Genomic DNA, 20,342 nt, shown 5'->3' with positions numbered 1-20,342 from the left:
AGCTCCACAAATGAGACACACGGGTTCAGTAAACATATACTCAGCCTCCCATCGGTTTTAAAGGCTCTATTTTCAGAATCAACTTTTCTCTTCAGCATCGTGTGAGCTAGCTTCGCAATAACTTGCAGCATCAAAAGCTAGACTTGATTAACGTGGTAAGTGAGTTTTTTGCAAGGCAGCTGAAGCGTTGCATTGCATTATGGGATCTGTAGTTTATTGTGTTACCAGCGCTTCATATACCAGGGCCATTAATAACAATAATACAGTATATAAAATGATCTCGGGCGGATATAATTACGCCGGGCGGATGTGGCCGCGCCCTTGAGTTTGACACATATGGACTAAATAGAACTTGAAAAGATATATTTTTCAAATGTGATCGCAATTCAGATAGAGTTGGCGCAACTACAGCCTGCATGCCTCAATAAGTCATCCTCCCTCGCTCTTACTTTTTACCGTTCATCTAATGAATACACTGAGTATGGCTTTACCAAAACAATCATTGATGGCAATAAAGTATCCATTATTCGAGTATGTAGATCGGGATATATATATACATATATATATACCAGCGTATCGCAGCGAGAAGTAGTGTGTTAAAAAGCTAGAAAAGAAAAGGGAACATTTTAAAAATAACGTAACATGACTGTCAATATACAGTATTTGTTTTGTGAGTGTTACTGAGTGTTGCTGTCATCAAGGATTTGATTATCATTATTTCTTTCAATCAGGTTCGTATTTGTAGGATGTGTTGTGTTCAAGTTACATTCCGTGTTTGTCAATCGTTGTAAAGATGACAGGTTTCATTCATCGATTCGTTTCTTACTGCATCAATAAACAGCTCGTCTTCTTCTTTATCTGAGACCTGACACACTGCATGCACGGGTTTTTTACACTGTCTTCCTTTAGCGGGACATTAACTTTTTCCACCGTGTGCTTTGTTTCCGCAGTAGCTGGATTTATGAATATGCTTGTATCAGGCGCTTCATATTTTTGCTGCCTTTTCAATTGTGTAATTGGTTTTGTTCAGCGCTCTTTGGAACTGTTGCTTTTATCTGTGCACGCGTCAGTTCACGTGAGCCGCTCGGTGTACATGCATCGAAGGTTCCCAGCTGTGCTGGTGCCATCTCGCTATGTCCATGGCTGTATTTAATGTTACCTTAGTCCTTTCTCTCGCAGTTTCGCTGAGTTTGTGTCAAACACCCCCCTGACCATCTCATCTTCCTCTCCATAAGCACAGTCCTTCGCCCGTGAATATTTAGTGGAGTTTGCTATTGGATTGCCGCTGACGGACGGCCTTATATGGGCAGGCACTAAATTACAAACGCCAGCGGAAGCCTATCTATGAACTTAATTTAAAGTGTAGGTTTACATCGTGCTTTGTTTCAGTAGCAGAACTCATGAATATGGTTGTATATGTCACTCGCCGCTTCTTATTGTTTAGCTGCCTTCTCAATTATATAATGCATGTCTTCCTGGTTTTCTATGTACTGCGTGATTACGTGGGGCGTGATGATGTCACCGAAACTAAACTCACGGCGTTCAAGATCATCTCCATTACAGTAAATGGAGAAAAACAGCTTCCAGTTATGACCATTACGCGTAGAATTTCGATATAAAACCTGCCCAACTTTTGTAAGGAAGCTGTAAGGAATGAACCTGCCAAATTTCAGCCTTCTACCTACACGGGAAGTTTGAGAATTAGTGATGAGTCAGTGAGTGAGTGAGTGCTTTGCCTTTTATTAGTATAGATATATATATATATATATATATATATATATATATATATATATATATATATATATATATATATATATATATATATACACACACACATTATATCTATATACAGGTATATATATATATACAGGTATATATATATATATATATACATACAGGTATATATATATATATATATATATATATATATATATATATATATATATATAACAAAATACCCGCGCTTCACAGCGGCGAAGTACTGCCTTAAAAGTTTTATTAAGAAGAAAATTAAACCTTTCAACCCTCCGGTTGTAACATGACCAAGCTGTGCACTGAGCTTACTCTTGAGCATGTAACGTACAGTTGGCCATGTGAACAGTAATCTTGTTTCAAATCTCACAGCTTGGATTGCTGCTGTCATAATCGGTTTGAGTTTCATGGTTTGTTTCAATTACGACAGTATTTGCAGGACTTGTGTTAAAGTGACATTCGGCATCTGTCAAGCGTTGTAAGTATACAACCGGTTTCATCGATAACTTGATATCAAGCTTTTGAGAGTTTAAACATTCATAAACATCAAAGTGTCCACCACTGAAATCGTCACCTGTGAATCTAAGATGTTTAAGAGGCATTGGCGGTTGTCCAAAGGTGTAAAATATTTGGTCATTTCGGCACACTTGAAAGCGACAACCGAACAATTCAGTGGCAGCCATCAACTCACATGCAGATCCATATGTGAAGGGCTTAAGCATTTCACTCTTCTAGTGCTCCTGTGTAGAATAATTATCTCCTGTACCGTCATCAGTCCACACCTTGAACCTGTCCCAGTCATTCAATACATAAGACACAAAGTTTCTCCAGATATCAAGAGTGAGCCTGATATGGCCGTGCAATATGTAACAAAGAGAATGGAAAAGTTGGGGGCCATCTCCGGGCATGGAAACCACTTGGTAAGTGACAGTTCTTTGATCAATGGTGATCACCTCAATAGACATGTTAATGCGGGTACGGTTGGAATGATAAAGGAAATGGGTACCTGAACAATGTAAAGTAAGTCTAAAATACCTACACAATAACTATAATCGTAATAAATGAACAATGAAACAGCGGAGAAGCCTTGGATTAAATAAAAAGGCTGTAGTTATCAGCAGGGAGACGCGAATCCCGTGGCGAAGCAAGGAACGGAATGTAGAGACTGGAGCGACAGACGGCCTTATATAGGCCGGCAGCCAACAACCTGGGAGGCGTTGGGATGGTGGACCCAATGTCGCCTCACACGGTGACTGAGCTGCAGGCTATGGATGTATATATGTACGTAAGTAGGATTCAGTTAGCGTTGGGAACCCGCGTACCAAATTTCTTGAAGATGGGCCCATAAGTAACAAAGACTGTTGAAAAGTTCAATATGGCGGCCGACAGTGGCATCATACCACCGAAATAAGTACCAAATTTCAGCCTTCTACCTACACGGGAATTTGGAGAATCAGTGACGTTGGAAAGTTCAATATGGCAGCTGACAGTGGCGTCATACCACCGAAATAAGTACGTACATTGGTTTCGGTTAGCAGGGAAGCCGCCTACCAAATTTCGTGAAGTTGGGGCCATAAATAAGAAAGTTCAACATGGCGGACGTTGTTGACCGTTAGGCATAGAATTTCAAAATGAAACCTGCTTAACTTTTGTAAGTAAGCTGTAAGGAATGAGCCAGCGAAATTTTAGCCTTCTACCTACACGAGAAGTTGGAGAATTAGTGACGTTTGGAAAATTCAATATGGCGGCCGACAGTTGCGTCATACCACTGAAATAAGTACGTACATCGGTTCTGGTTAGCGCAGGGAAGCCACCTACCAAATTTCGTGAAGATGGGTTCAGCCTTCTATCTACACGGGAAGGTGGAAAATTAGTGACGGTGGAAAGTTTAATATGGCGGCCGACAGTAGCGTCATACCATCGAAATAAGTATGTACATCGGTTTTGGTTAGTGCAGGGAAGCCGCCTATCAAATTTCGTGAAGATGGGGCCATAAATAAGAAAGTTCAACATGGCAGACGTTGTCGACCGTTATGACTGTTATGTGTAGAATTTCGAAATGAAACGTGCTTAACTTTTGTAAGTGAGCTGTAAGGAATAAGCCTGCCAAATTTCAGCTTTCTACCCACACGGGAAGTTGGAGAATTAGTGATGAGTCAGTGAGTGAGTGAGTGAGTGAGGGCTTTGCCTTTTATTATTATAGATACATACATACATACATACATACATACATACATACATACATACATATATATATATATATACATATATACACACACACACACACATATACATATATATACACACATATATCTATACTAATAAAAGGCAAAGCCCTCACTGACATCTTCCGTTTGCGCTTGGGCACGGCCCCTGAAGCAGTAGCAGATCGTTTTGGAGACATAATGAAGGGCTTGACTATGCACAAAGATAAACACAAAAGAGCACAACTCTTTACACAGAGAAACACGTTGATGCTGAATGAGCGAGACAAGACTTCCTGGTTAACACTGCAGTCAGCAAGCAGGAACTTTACTGCGTGCTCTGATTGGTTTGCTTCTCAGTCAGGAGAACTTAACTGCGTGCTCTGATTGGTTAGCTTCACAGTCATCCGCCAATAGCGTCCCTTGTATGAAATCAACTGGGCAAACCAACTGAGGAAGCATGTACAGGAAGTAAAAAGACACATTGTCCGCAGAACCCGAAGCAGCGAAAAATCCGCGTTATATATTTAGTTATGCTTTCATATAAAATCCACAAGGTGCTTTTGGTCTACTTCTCTGTGTCAGGCAGCTCCTATTTAAGTGATTTCTTGATTGAAACAGGTGTGGCAGTAATCAGGCCTGGGGGTGGCTAAGGAAATTGAACTCAGGTGTGATACACCACAGTTAGGTTATTTTTTAACAAGGGGCAATTACTTTTCACACAGGGCCATGTAGGTTTGGATTTTTTTCCCTAAATAATAAAAACCATCATTTAAAAACTGCATTTTGTGTTTACTTGTGTTATATTTGACTAATGGTTAAATGTGTTTGATGATCAGAAACATTTTGTGTGACAAACATGCAAAAGAATAAGAAATCAGGAAGGGGGCAAACAGTTTTTCACACCACTGTGTATATGTGTATATATATATATATATATATACACACACACACACACACACACACACACACACACATATATAACACACAAGTTCGAAACCACCAGGATTTTTCCTAGAGCTGGCCGGACATCTAAACTGAGCGATCGGGGGAGAAGGGCATTAGTCAGGGAGGTGACCAAGAACCCGATGGTCACTCTGTCAGAGGTCCTCTGTGGAGAGACGAGAACCTTCCAGAAGGACAACCACCTCTGCAGCAATCCACCAATCAGGCCTGTATGGTAGAGTGGCCAGATGAATGCCACTCCTTAGTAAAAGGCACATGGCAGCCCGCCTGGAGTTTGCCAAAAGGCACATGAAGGACTCTCAGACCATAAGAAAGAAAATTCTCTGGTCTGATGAGACAAACATTGAACTCTTTGGTGTGAATGCCAGGCGTCACATTTGGAGGAAACCAGGCACTGTTAATCACCAGGCCAATACCATCCTTATAGTGAAGCATGGTGGTGGCAGCATAATGCTGTGAGGATGTTTTTCAGTGGCATGAACTGGGAGACTAGTCAGGATAAAGGGAAAAATGACTGCAGCAATGTACAGAGACATCCTGGATGAAAACCTGCTCCAGTGTGCTCTTGACCTCAGACTGGGGCGACGGTTCATCTTTCAGCAGGACAACGACCCTAAGCACACAGCCAAGATATCAAAGAAGTGGCTTCAGGACAACTCTGTGAATGTCCTTGAGTGGCCGAGCCAGAGCCCAGACTTGAATCCGATTGAACATCTCTGGAGAGATATTAAAATGGCTGTGCACCGACGCTTCCCATCCAACCTGATGGAGCTTGAGAGGTGCTGTGAAGTGGAATGGGCGAAACTGGCCAAGCATAGGTGTGCCAAGCTTGTGGCATCATATTCAAAAAGACTTGAGGCTGTAATTGCTGCCAAAGGTGCATCGACAGAGCATTGAGAAAGGCTGTGAATACTTATGTACATGTGATTTCTCAGGTTTTTTTATTTTTAATAAATTTGCAAAAACTCAAGTAAACTTTTTTCACGTTGTCTTTATGGGGTGTTGCGTGTAGAATTCTGAGGAAAAAAAATAATTTAATCCATTTTGGAATAAGGCTGTAACATAACAAAATGTGGAAAAAGTGATGGTCTGTGAATATTTTCCGGGTGCACTGTACATATACACACACACAAAAAACCATAACACCTCATTGCAAACTTTTTGAATACCTGCAACTTTTGAGGAGTCAAGTACCAGCTGTGAACTTGCTGCTGTAATGGATGGTGCACACCTGTCCATGAATCTGGAGAATTCTAATGAAAAGAAGTACAATGATAATTAAATATGTAATAATAATAATATGTAACTACTATAATTACAATAATAATTACAAAATAACACGTAATATGGTTAATATAGCCTTTAAAAATAAAAGCAAAGTCACTTTTCTTACACAATTAAAGGGAAAAAGGTATACAGGTCATTCAGGTTATAACCAAGAAATTATGATATGAGGGATGTTGTGCAGGATTTACTAGTACTATTCCTCTTTAGCTTAAAAAAGTATATAATACATGATGCTTTTCAGACAGAACATCTATACATTTTCTAAATACTAAATCATTTAGTGATTCATTATTTGTGTAAATATAAAATGTAATAAAATTTTCAATTAACAAGTTAGGAGCTAAGTACACCTGTGGCAGCTAGCAGAAAGCATCCAAAACATGTATTTAAATTCCTTGCTGTTAGTCATGCTTTAAAAAGCAATACAGTCTGTAACATAAATACACCACTTAAAATATTCTAACAATAATGCTTCTAACTGTTTAAAATTTTTGCAACAAGACCTTCTCCAGTCGTGAAGAAATTTGTCCACACATCATATTTGTGTGTTATCATTTATTTATATCCTTTCATCATTTTTGTTTATAATGACTTCTATCGTTATTAAAGAGAGAAGTATGCAGTAAATTATAATTATTTCCAATGATGAATTCCTTAAAAGATTTCCAAAATTTTAAAAGATTTGTCTTACAAAAGAAACATTAAAAAAAAACACATAGGTGATGGTCTATGAAATCCATATGGCTGTTTCCTCCTACCAGCAAAACAGCAGCTCACAAAACTTATAAGTAAACTTATAATGTCTAAGGAAAGCATTTTCGTTTTCCTTCCTTTCTTTTGTCTTGGCCTCGGGCTGAGGCAGTACCTGCTAAATTACTGAATACCATACTCAGCTATCCAAAAAGAAGGACTCTAAACAAGGAACTCTAGTATCACATTTCACACATCTTGTATTAAGAATTTATACTTGAGCTTCAGGCATGAACGATGTTCATATTAAAGATAATTTGGTATGTATGAGCCTAGTTCTGAATTTTATTGAGTGCTTCTTGGTTTTATATGCTGCTTTTGTTGTGTTCGTTATATATATCTTAAATCTCTAACCTCTAAATATCTAAAAAAAAAAACAAGACAAAACACCCTCTCGATATGGAATAAGTTGAAATACTGTAGTTTTAAATATTGACTGTTTATCCTTAAGAGACTGTGTTCCTTATCGTGGGATGCAACATCCTTCATATCTTCTGTAGCTCTGTGTTAGCCAGTTTGATTTTCTACTCTGTGTTGTGCTTGGCTGGTAACATCAGTTCAGGAGAGGCCCACCAAGTCAACAAGCCAATTGAAAAGGCATGCACAGTCATAAGACACACTCTGGACGTCCTGAGGGTCATGTCAAACGAGAGCACTGAAACAAAAATGAGTGCCATTATGAAGAATGCTGCACATCCTTAAAGACACACGAACACGGAGTACTTTCAGCCAACAAATTATTCAGTAGAAGTATGTCAAGAAATGCTTTTGGGGCTCCTTTATACCAACAGCAATAGTCTGCAGAATGCCTCACTGTGACTATGACAGGCAAGTCAGAAATGTTCAATCTTTTGAATTTTCTTGCATTATAGTAATTCTGGTTGCTGTTCAGACCAAAGTGTGTGTGTATATGTATTTATTTACTTAAAGGACTTCTGTAAAAAGCCACATATCCCCTGGTGACAAATAAAGTTCTGTCTGTCTATCTATCTATCTTGTGGAAATCTGAGGAAAAAAGGCTTTTTGTTTTTGTCAGATTGCAATCACAAGCATTTTTATATTTTTGACTGTCATTGTGTTTATTCACCGTTTCTTTTCAGAAATAATTTTAGTTCAAGTGATAAACACCATTTTGTCGACTACTTCTTTTCTAGCTTAAGAGCAAAAGTCACAGTACATCTTCTGATTTATGCTATAATACCTCAGCCAGACAATTTTCTTCCTGGCACATCGATACCAAGTTTACAGTGGCGATCAGCACTCAGCATTTTGCAATTTCTATGGTGTGTAATATGCATGCACAGAATACTGAAAAAGTGAAAAGATAGATAATACGGTAGAGCTATTTTGAAGCATCACAAATTATCAAATTTTATAGCACATGTAGAGTCTCTCTAGTTTAGGATGTAGTATAATTATATATATATATATATATATATATATATATATATATATATATACAGTCATGTGAAAACATTAGGACACCCTTTGAAAGCATGTGGTTTTTGTAACATTTTTAATAAATGGTTATTTCATCTCCGTTTCAACAATACAGAGAGATTAAAGTAATCCAACTAAACAAAGAAAACTGAAGAAAAGTCTTTTCAAGATCTTCTGTAAATGTCATTCTACAAAAATGCCTATTCTAACTGAGGAAAAGATAGGACACCCTTGCCCCTAATAGCGAGTGTTACCTCCTTTGGCTGAAATAACTGCAGTGAGACGGTTCTTGTAGCCATCTACCAGTCTTCGACATCGGTCTGAGGAAATTTTACCCCACTCCTCAATGCAGAACTTTTTCAGCTGTGAGATGTTTGAGGGTTTCTTGCACGTACAGCCCTTTTCAAGTCACCCACAGCATCTCAATGGGATTCAAATCTGGACTTTGACTTGGCCATTCCAGGACTCTCCATTTCTTCTTTTCAGCCAATCTTTGGTTGATTTACTAGTATGTTTTGGGTCATTGTCATGTTGCATGGTCCAGTTCCGCTTCAGCTTTAATTTTCTAACTGATGGTCTCACATGTTCTTCAAGCACCTTCTGATACACAGTAGAATTCATCGTGGATTCTATGATGGTGAGCTGACCAGGTCCTGCTGCAGCAAAGCAGCCCCAAACCATGACACTTCCACCTCCATGCTTCACAGTTGGTATGAGGTTCTTTTCTTGGAATGCTGTGTTTGGTTTACGCCAAACATGTCCTCTGCTGTTGTGTCCAAATAATTCAATTTTGGACTCATCTGTCCAAAGAACATTATTCCAGAAGTCCTGGTCTTTGTCAACTTTATCTCTGGCAAATGTCAGTCTGGCCTCGATGTTTCTCTTGGAAAGCAAAGGTTTCCTCCTTGCACACCTCCCATGCAAGTTAAACTTGTACAGTCTCTTTCTGATTGTAGAGGCATGTACTTCTACATCAACAGTAGCCAGAGCCTGCTGTAGTTCTCGAGATGACACTTTAGGGTTTTTGGAGACCTCTTTTAGCATCTTGTGGTCTGCTCTTGGGGTGAACTTGCTGGGGCGACCAGTCCTGGGCATGTTGGCAGTTGTTTTGAAAGCCCTCCACTTGTAGACTATCTTCCGGACAGTGGAATGGCTGATTTCAAAATCTTTGAGATCTTTTAAATCCCTTCCCAGACTCATAGGCTGCTACAATCTTTTCTGAAGTCCTCTGACAGCTCTTTTGTTCTCACCATGGTGCTCACTCTCACTTCAACAGTCAGGAGCACACCAAACTAAATGTCTGAGGTTTAAATAGGGCAAGCCTCATTCAACATGCAGAGTAACGATCTACTAATTATGTGCACCTGGTGTGATATACCTGTGTGAGATCTGAGCCAATTTAAGAGGGAATACATGTGAGGGTGTCCTATCTTTTTCCTCAGTTAGAATAGGCATTTTTGTAGAATGACATTTACAGAAGATCTTGAAAAGACTTTTCTTCAGTTTTCTTTGTTTAGTTGGATTACTTTAATCTCTGTATTGTTGAAACGGAGATGAAATAACCATTTATTAAAAATGTTACAAAAAACCACATGCTTTCAAAGGGTGTCCTAATGTTTTCACATGACTGTATATATATATAGGCGGCACGGTGGCGCAGTGGTAGTGTTGCTGCCTCGCAGTTAGGAGACCCGGGTTCGCTTCCCAGGCCCTCCCTGCGTGGAGTTTGCATGTTCTCCCCTCCGGTCGCTCCGGTTTCCTCCCACAATCCAAAGACATGCAGGTTAGGTGGATTGGCAATTCTAAATTGGCCCTAGTGTGTGCTTGGTGTGTGGGTGTGTTTGTGTGTGTCGTGCGGTGGGTTGGCACCCTGCCCAGGATTGGTTCCTGCCTTGTGCCCTGTGTTGGCTGGGATTGGCTCCAGCAGACCCCTGTGACCCTGCATTCGGATTCAGCGGGTTAGAAAATGGATGGAGATATATATATATATATATATATATATATATATATATATATATATATATATATATATATATATATATATATACACATACATACATACATACATATATATATACTCAGCAAAAAAAAGTCCTCTGACTTTCAACTGTTTTTACTTTCAGTAAACTTAATGTGTAAATATTTGTATGAACAGTAAAAGAGTCAACACCATAAGACATAAACTAAAAATGTTTCACAATGTGTCCCTGAATGAAGGGAGGCTCAAAATCAAAAGTACCAGTCAGTATCTGGTGTGGCCACCAGCTGCTTGAAGTACTGCAGTGCATCTCCTCCTCATGGACTGGACCATATTTGTCAGTTCTTGCTGTGAGATGTTACCCCACTCTTCCACCAAGGCACCTGCAAGTTCCTGGACATTTCTGGGGGGAATGGCCCTAGCCCTCACCCTGCGATCCAACAGGTCCCAGACGTGCTCAATAGGATTGAGATCCGGGTTTTTCCACTGCAAGGATGATCAGCTGTCCTTCCTGTCTCCCTGTAGCGCTGTCTTAGGCGTCTCACAGTGCGGACATGGCAATTTATTGCCCTAGCCACATCAGCAGTCCTCATGCCTCCCTGCAGCATGCCTAATGCACGTTCACGCAGATGAGCAGGGACCCTGGGCATCTTTCTTTGGGTGTTTTTCACAGTCGGTAGACAAGTCTCTTTAGTGTCCTGCGTTTTTAGAACTGTGACCTTAAATGCCTACTTTCTGTAAGCTGTTAAGGTCTTAACGACCATTCCACAGGTGCATGTTAATTAATTGATTATGGTTAATTGAACATGCATGGAAAACATTGTTTAAACCCTTTACAATGAAGATCTGTAAAGTTATTTGGATTTTTAAAACATTATTGTTGAAATACACAGTCCTGAAAAAGGGACGTTTCTTTTTTTGCTGAGTATATATACATACACATATATTGATAGTCCCCAGGTTATGGACATCCGACCTACGAACAGGGCCGCAGCTGCGACGCATACGCCTCAGTAACTGCCGCTCCATCATCTCCAGCCTGGGGATGCTGCAACCGGTGGCTGGAGGGGGGCGATTTTGCTGCTCGCACAGTGTAGTCTCACTCGGGCAGCTCCTGGCGGCAAGCAATTTCACTGCCCGCCCACCACACACGGCTGCCCTGTTAATTATCTGTGGGTGGCTGGTGATGCTGCAAGCGGTGACCCAGTTTTGGGGGGCCATTTCGCTGCTCGTGCAGTGTAGTGTCCCTCAGGCGGCTCTCAGCAGCAAGCGATTTCACTTCCCGCCCACCACACACAGCTGCCTTGTTCAATCTCGGTGGGTGGCTGGTGATGCTACAAGCGGTGACCCGGCTGTGGCTGAATGGAGGCCATTGAGGGTGAACAGGGTGGTGAGGGGTAGGATTGTAGTGTGCCTCGGGTGGCTGCCTGTTGAATGGAGGCGGTGGTGTGCGATTCACTACACGCCTTTCGCCACTCTCGGTGGCCGGACGCTTCAGGCAGCATACTGTAGTGGAGGTGACTGTGAGGTGGGCTGGTGATGAACTGCCCCTCGCCACCCCCAGTCATTCTCAATAGCAAGCCTGCTTATACTGTTATGCACATAGCAGGAAGTTGTCTCTTGTCAGTACATCAGGCGTGTTGATGACGGGTGCCTTCCAGCTATGATAGCATGTACAGTGCTGTGTAGAAGAGCTCATCTTAACCTTTTGTCTTCACCCTTCAAGAATGTCTCTTAAACACAAATCTGATGCAAGTGTTGGTGATACAGTAAAGAAGAGAAAAACCATCACCACTGAAAATAAAGTAGAAATAATAAAAAGGTTAGAGAGAGGTGAAACTCCATCATTCATTGGCAGAGCACACACAGGGCCATTTAGGTTTGGATTTTTTTTCTCCTTAAATAATAAAAACCATCATTTAAAAACTGCATTTTGTGTTTACTTGTGTTATATTTGACTAATGGTTAAATGTGTTTGATGATCAGAAACATTTTGTGTGACAAACTTGCAAAAGAATAAGAAATCAGGAAGGGGGCAAATAGTTTTTCACACCACTGTACATTATTTTAATAAATGCTATTGTTGATCGACTGTAACCAAGTGCTCTGCCAATGAATGATGGAGTTTCACCTCTCTCTAACCTTTTTATTATTTCTACTTTATTTTCAGTGGTGATGGTTTTTCTCTTCTTTACTTTTCTTTTCTCTCTTCAGCCATTCAGAGGTGGATTTGCTGGTGTGTTTTGGGTCATTGTCCTGTTGCAGCTTGAGTTGACGAACAGATGGCCGGACATTCTCCTTCAGGATTTTTTTGGTAGACAGTAGAATTCATGGTTCCAACTATCACAGCAAGCCTTCCAGGGCCTGAAGGAGCAAAACAACCTCAGACCATCACACTACCACCACCATATTTTACTGTTGGTATGATGTTCTTTTTCTGAAATGCTGTGTTCCTTTTACGCCAGATGTAACGGGACATTTACCTTCCAAAAAGTTCAACTTTTGTCTCATCAGTCCACAAGGTATTTTCCCAAAAGTCTTGGCAATCATTGAGATGTTTCTTAGCAAAATTGAGACGAGCCCGAATGTTCTTTTTGCTTAACAGTGGTTTGCGTCTTGGAAATCTGCCATGCAGGCCGTTTTTGCCCAGTCTCTTTCTTATGGTGGAGTCGTGAACACTGACCTTAATTGAGGCAAGTGAGGCCTGCAGTTCTTTAGACGTTGTCCTGGGGTCTTTTGTGACCTCTCGGATGAGTTGTCTCTGCGCTCTTGGGGTAATTTTGGTCGGCCGGCCACTCCTGGGAAGGTTCACCACTGTTCCATGTTTTTGCCATTTGTGGATAATGGCTCTCACTGTGGTTCGCTGGAGTCCCAAAGCTTTAGAAATGGCTTTATAACCTTTACCAGACCGATAGATCTGTTCCTGAATTTCTTTGGATCTTGGCATGATGTCTAGCTTTTGAGGTGCTTTTGGTCTACTTCTCTGTGTCAGGCAGCTCCTATTTAAGTGATTTCTTGATTGAAACAGGTGTGGCAGTAATCAGGCCTGGGGGTGGCTACGGAAATTGAACTCAGGTGTGATACACCACAATTAGGTTATTTTTAACAAGGGGCAATTACTTTTTCACACAGGGCCATGTAGGTTTGGATTTTTTTTCTCACTAAATAATAAAAATCATCATTTAAAAACTGCATTTTGTGTTTACTTGTGTTATATTTGACTAATGGTTAAATGTGTTTGATGATCAGAAACATTTTGTGTGACAAACATGCAAAAGAATAAGAAATCAGGAAGGGGGCAAATAGTTTTTCACACCATTGTACCTGTTCTGACTTACATACAAATACAACTTAAGTATAAACTTATAGTCCCTATCTCGTACGTAACCCGGGGACTGCCTGTGTATATAGCCAAATTATTCCTAAAATAGTATGCGCTATCTGTATTAAATTATGGGTGAAAAAAAATCCTTTGTTAAATTTTATTTCAAGAAAATAACATTGCATACACTCAACTGGAACTTACACAACAAATGACTTCATAGACAACCTAGAAAAAAAAGATGTTAAAAAAGAAAGCAAATGATAGAATAAATCTTAATAAAGAATTCAGTAAATAGTGCAGTCTGAACTGTTTAGTGCTACTGACTGAAGCTGCATTGAAAGGTGAACTCCACTCTAAACAATGTCACACTATTTTTCCAAAATTTCTGGTGTTCTTTAAACAGTTCAATGGTCCAGCAAAAATGTTCTTCACTATCAGTAGACCGATATTTATCAATCCAATTTAAAATAGTGTGAAGAGAAGGAATCCATACTCATTGAGGAGCTTTAAACTTAATATAAAATCTACCTTGCACTTCTGTTACAGATTCTATATTTACTTATTAACAGCAAACACACGATGAGGCACAAACCAGTTATACCTAACCACTGAAACTGTATTTAATATAAAACACTTCAATTTCATAATACAGACCCCAAACATACCCCACCCACAACACCTCAAAATAGTCACATTCCTGTGCCTTACTAGTTCTTTTTGCTTCAAAAAAGTTCCCCCACCTCACAAGCTTGTCTGTGTCATTCAGTCCTTTCTCCCCTATTTCTATTTTCACACCAGAGAAACGACAAGCTCTGCATGGTAAATTAACAGCGTTGTTTATATTTAGTGAATCAGATTGTATAGTACCTTAAGAAAGTATGCCAAACAGAGAGCAGGATTATCACTAACAACAGAATTCGTACTTGGACAAATTTGGATAATTTTACTACACAATCATGGCTGTAATCCAATGCAGGTCACAAACAGCAATTTAAGAAAAAATGCTATAAGAGAATAAAGTCTGTTTTTGACTATAAAAAGTAACACAAATTTGTTGTTTACAATGTAAACATAGTATTTAATATGTAAACATCTATAGTACCTTATGAGATTTTTCAAAATTTATTTTTACTAGACTGTAATGAAAGAAATTATTGGCACCCTTGGTAAAGATGAGTAAAAGGGGTTGCAAAACAAAATTCACCTTCTACTGAATTACCTTAATCTCACACTGTAAAAAATGACAGAACGCCAACCTTTAACTGAAGTGAATTTATTCTGAAAAAAGAAATAATTGATCTCAACAAGAAAAAAATATTTTTAACAAAACAACATTTGCCACAATAATTGGCACTCCTAGAATAAGGTGTAACTGAAGTATTTTTTTTCTTTTATATCTGACTCAAGTTGATCAAAGTGTGTAGAAACTTCCTGTTTCTTTAAGGTATACATATGTGGTGGGACAGAGGCCAAATTTCCTTATTCATTCATCAATGTGGGAAAGGTAAGAAAACACACAATTTAAAAACTATTTAAAAAACACAACTTTGGCGCTCATTTGAAGAAAATAGACACGGTACAAACAACTTTTATGAATGACGATAGATACGTTTAACAAAGCCCATAAATATTTTAATGCACTTCAGTTTAAAACTATTTGTGAAAAACTAACTCACAATGCCATAGATAACACATATTTTATATTTATCTGTGAAGAAAGCAACAGCAGAACACAAACAAAACGTAAAGGAAATGTAAATAAAATCTAAGCAAAATGTAAAAGCCTTTCAATTTTCTAACATTTTTAACTGAACAGTTTTCAGTTATAAAAAATGTAGTCATCCAAGTTCTCAAAAATCAGTTTTGCCCAAATGGATTGGGGACAAAATTTTTAGATTTCTTATAAATTAAATGTGCCCAATTTGACCATTTGCTCAGTTCATGACTTGTGTTGTCTGTCATCAGTAATGGTTACATACTGTTCAAATATGCCTAACACAGTTAATCTGTGTCAGGAAACCAGACCACTCTGGCGCACTGCCAAAAGCTCATCCTAAAAAACAGATTAGGCCAGATATAGACTGGAGACACTCAGATAATAAAATGCAAGAACTGGCTTGTTAAAATGTAATTGACACGTAAGAGCAATTGATGATTAAGTGATGGACTAAACACTAAGACAACAGTTTTGTTCACCTTTTCAACAGTAATCTCAAATTTTGAACTATGAGGGTTTTAGAAGTTCCTGTATAAGGACCTGAACTGAGCAATTTTTTAAACGTCTTATGGTATATAGCTTGAAAAATAATAACTTGCTGGGTTTTTAGTTTCCTGTTAGGGTTTGGGAAATTCTGAACTCTTTTATAATTTAGATATTATACTTCAAAATATTTGATTTTAAACCTTAGAAAATTACTAGTAATCAAGTCTAAACACTCATCCCTATACAGAACATGCCTTTATGGTCAATAAAGATCATTAACTTTGGATTTCTAACACCAGAACAAAACTTATTAGCCATTAAATTCAAAGTACTGAATTCTTAATCCATTGTACTAGGAACAGTAATGTCTCTGGGGCCAAGCCAAGCTGGCGGCTGTCTTCTAGCATCAAGAAAACGGCCTCCTTTACCCTGCAATCCTCAATCTACATAAAATCTGACTTTATATCAGGTGCAGGCTGCAGGTGCTCCATGAGTGGTAACTGATACTAATTTAAAAATTGGTAATAAAATACAACTGCCAAAGTCTTTGAGAGTCCAAAAAATGTCCCAGCCTGAAGTGTGTTCTTTTATTGGTAAAACTGTTAACAGTTTCACTTTTGTTGTGATATCTTTAAATACCATCCCAATAAAGATGCACAAATCTGTTGTATCGCTTAGGTCCGTTGACTCATCTAACTGCTATATCCTGCTGCATCAAATCATCAACCATTAACTTACAATGCCAAGATAGCTGAATGGATTTATTAGCATTAGCAGACAGTACTGCCTCAACAGAATCCTCTTTTATGATTTCTGTTTTTAGGAAGGATTTTTTTTTTTACATTTAACAGTAATTTGACTCACCCAGAATGATGCTTCCATGGATGACTTTTGCTGATGTGCTTGTCTGTGTAAAAAATGACTGTTGGCTGATTAACTGAGATTTCAGTTCTTTCAACATTTTCTTTCTAAGCTTGCTTCTGGCAGGGAAATACTTGTTGTTATCTTTATGAAGTGTCTGAAAACGCCTCTCTATGTTACCTTTCTGTGCTAGTTTTCCTTCCACTCCACATAAAAGTGGTAAATTTTCAGCTTTTTACTTGATGTAAATTAGGAAGGTTGTGGCAGCAGTGCAGTGAGCTGTGGAAGGGTGGCCAGTCCCAACACCTCTGTAGCTTTAAAAAGTGAGTGGAGTGGCATTTCTGCCGTGTTTGAAGTCGAGCTATTATCTTCTTCATGAGATTGTCCCATTTTCAGTATCATTCTAAACAGCTAAAGTACTTTATTACAGTGTAGCTTGTCACCTTCTTTTCACTTTTTCTTCTTGGGTCATTATAAATAGTGTGTTTCTCTTCTAACTAGAGATTAGTAGTTATAGTATAATATGATTTACAGATAAGCAGATACTGGCGAAACATTTAAATGAGAAGTATTAATGTAATATGGTTAAATTATAAGCGGATGTGTAACCTATATATGAAATGCAAGTAAAGGGAGTTTTTAAGAGAGCCAAAATCCATTGTGAACTCTTGTACTGAAACGGGTCCACAGCTCAAATCAAAAAGGCCACTTTTTAACTAAATAGTCGCCGCACTCGCGGCTTAGAGAGGGGGTGTGGTATGTGTGGCCAGAGTGGTTCCCGGGTGAATTCATGATGTAGGCGGTCCTCACTTAAGTGCACAGGTGAGGAGTCATCCGCATCTGTAATTGATTCCGGGAGCTGCTAATTGCCACATCTGATCCACGTCCCTGTAATAAATAGAAGCGCATGGTGGCTTGGGAGAAGAAAAAAAAAACAGATAGAGGTTGAGAAGGAGAGAATGCAGGAAGCAGGAAGGAGAAAGCCGGTGCATGAACGAGCGAAGGTGCTCGTAATAAAGAACACCTGCAGCAGAACAGTGAGCCTTGGTGTTTGGCTGGCACCCCGAGAGCAGGCGGTAGTGGTTGCTCCAGCTGAGCATTATTAAGGAGCGGGAGTGACCAGAAGGAGGATGGATCGCTGCATAAGGCCAGGAAGCCAGCGGGAGTCGGGACTTGGGATGTGAAAGTGCCATCGTTGGCGCCCTGGTCAGGTGAAGCCCACCGGAGCCAGGGATCGGAGAGGCGAAGGCAGTAAGAAGGTCAGCTGCAGGCAGAGTGACTCCACTGGTACATTACCTGGACAGGAGAAGCAGGGGAGTCACCAGTAGAAAGGCCCCGGGATTTGTTTAAAAAAAAAAAACTGCTTCCAGCCATTGCTTTAACCTCGTTTTTTTTTTAAGGATTTATTTATTGTTTTTAACCTCCACAATTCACTGCTTTTTGTGGATTATTTATTTAAGGAACTGTGATGCACTGCACTTTATTTGTCCACTTTGTTTTCAGTTTTGTTGTTTTAATAAAAGCACTTTGCACTTTTTGCACCATCCCCTTGCTTCATTGTTGTGCCTCACTGTCCAGCTTATCGGTAACATTACTGACGGTGTCTAGTTCAGATCTCCCAGAAGCAAGACGGAGAGCATGGAGCGGAACCCGCATCGTCACAACTCTATTTCATACATTTTGAAAAGTGTTTATGTGGTTAACTATCAAAAGGCCTACATGTATTCTGTTTGACAAATACATTTAATGAGGCTCACTGCAAGGATACAGTCTATAAGGTGTCAAACAAACTGTGTGGTAAAAGTTGTATTATGTTAACGTGTGTCTCTGTGCAAGATGGTACAAATTTGTTTAAAGTAGCATCTACCATCATGCCTTCTGTTGCTCCAAGCTTGCTAGGTGGATAGGTAAGAATGGAGCTAAAAGACAGAGATACAAGGAGAGGTAGAGTTAAAACTTGACTTGTCCCAATTTGAAAATAACACGTTTACAAAAGCTCAAGAAATGCCAAAATATTACAGCAAAACACCACCATCCCTTAAAAACAAACAATTACATAAAAGAAGAAAAAGTTCTGATTTGGCCAACGACAAAGAAGCATTCACAGCCAGGTATTACAAAGGTGTATTGACACCTTTAGCGCTGCTCTTGTGATAAGAATGGAGATAAATGCTATCAACTCAGAGACGGAGAGGTAAGTTTGTTGTACCACGTAAATGTCACTGAGAGAATAAAACTGAATAATAAAAAAACAAGCACTAAGTTTTATAAGTAGCCAAAGCTTACATCGGGTGTTACAGACTCAAATCAAATGTATGTTTTAATTATAGTAATAATAAAAATAATAATAGCAGCTCACTACTCAAAACGTGGAGCGCCCAGTCTGTAACCTGGGACCCTTTGGGTTATAAGGCTGAGATTCTTACCTCTGCACCATTCAAGAACACATATAAAATCCCTGTCGATTGACATTTGAGCTTGGATTTTTAACTCATTTGACAGAAACATGTAAATCAAATGTTTGTTTTTTTTTTTATTCTTAAATAAAAGCACACGTGTTTATTTGATATTTGGACTAAAGTCTTCACACACTGTCATTATTAGTGTAACATGGAAAAAGTTTCTGCTTTTGGTCTTCACATCATTACTAGTATAACATTGAAAAAGTTTCTGCTTTTGGCATGCGTTTAGCATTTCTTGCTTCACATTTCCTTTCATCCTACAGTTACCCAGATCTATATAGAAATGGAACACACAAAAAATGCTTGTATTCCAAATAACAATATACTGTATTATTTATCCTATACAACTTCAGGAACCTCATATGCAGATAAGGAGCCTTGGCTTGAGCTGGAAGAACTTTTTGCCCAAGCTGAGCTCCGTCAAGTCGGGGGATAGGACAGTAGGCTGCTTGATGCTTGTGCTGACCAATGCGTTTACAAAACAAAAGAAGCTGATGGAGAGGTGCAAAGGGATTTAACATTTTTTCATAGGCTTCAGGAACTGTCAAAAACCTGCAGCCACCGCGGCCCCCCCAGGGTCAGACAAGGACACCCCTGAACTTGATTGTTATAATGTGGCCTGACAGATACCAATGACTTCAAAATGCTTATTCTAGAATTCTCAGCTGTGACACTATGTAATTGGGGTAGTGACTTGCAATGTAAGCTCTGTGTATCACTAGAATTACTGAAAGAGTTGATCAGAAGTTTATTTTCACATTTACGCACAATTTTAGCTTTATCATCATTTTGTAACAATGGAATTTTTCTTTCAAGTTCAATATTTAAGCCATGACAGATATACTGTACACAAACTGAAACAAGTAACAGTTACTGTTAAAAGCAAATTTAAGGATTCTCCTCAGATGTATAGTAGCACATTGAGAAATACGATGACTTCCTAACAGGTTTTTTTTTTTTTTTTAAAGCTTTGACAGAAAAGAATAAAAAGAATTAAACAAGAGACAAATGGCATTTACAAAACCAGTAAAAATTAGTCACACTTGATGCATGTCCCATACTTAGATGAAACATGTACAAAAATATTGTGATCTATAAGTAACTTTACTCATTA

The 20,342-nt window shown here is 39.1% G+C and overlaps 1 protein-coding gene across 7 annotated transcripts in view; it reads right to left on the bottom strand.

Moving 5' to 3' along the window:
* The window catches only part of kdm6a (lysine (K)-specific demethylase 6A), a 548,877-nt gene that overhangs the window by 101,679 nt on the left and 426,856 nt on the right, over positions 1 to 20,342 (bottom strand). For all 7 annotated transcript variants that reach the window (XM_039745157.1, XM_039745151.1, XM_039745155.1 and 4 more), the window contains one exon: positions 6,092 to 6,175. In XM_039745157.1, the coding sequence (XP_039601091.1) occupies positions 6,092 to 6,175 (84 nt within the window). The remainder of the gene's footprint in view (positions 1 to 6,091; positions 6,176 to 20,342) is intronic.

This window comes from Polypterus senegalus, chromosome 2, assembly GCF_016835505.1.
Source record: "Polypterus senegalus isolate Bchr_013 chromosome 2, ASM1683550v1, whole genome shotgun sequence".
In the NCBI taxonomy this organism is placed as follows: Eukaryota; Metazoa; Chordata; class Cladistia; order Polypteriformes; family Polypteridae; genus Polypterus; species Polypterus senegalus.
This window is presented reverse-complemented; position numbering and strand designations above follow the sequence as displayed.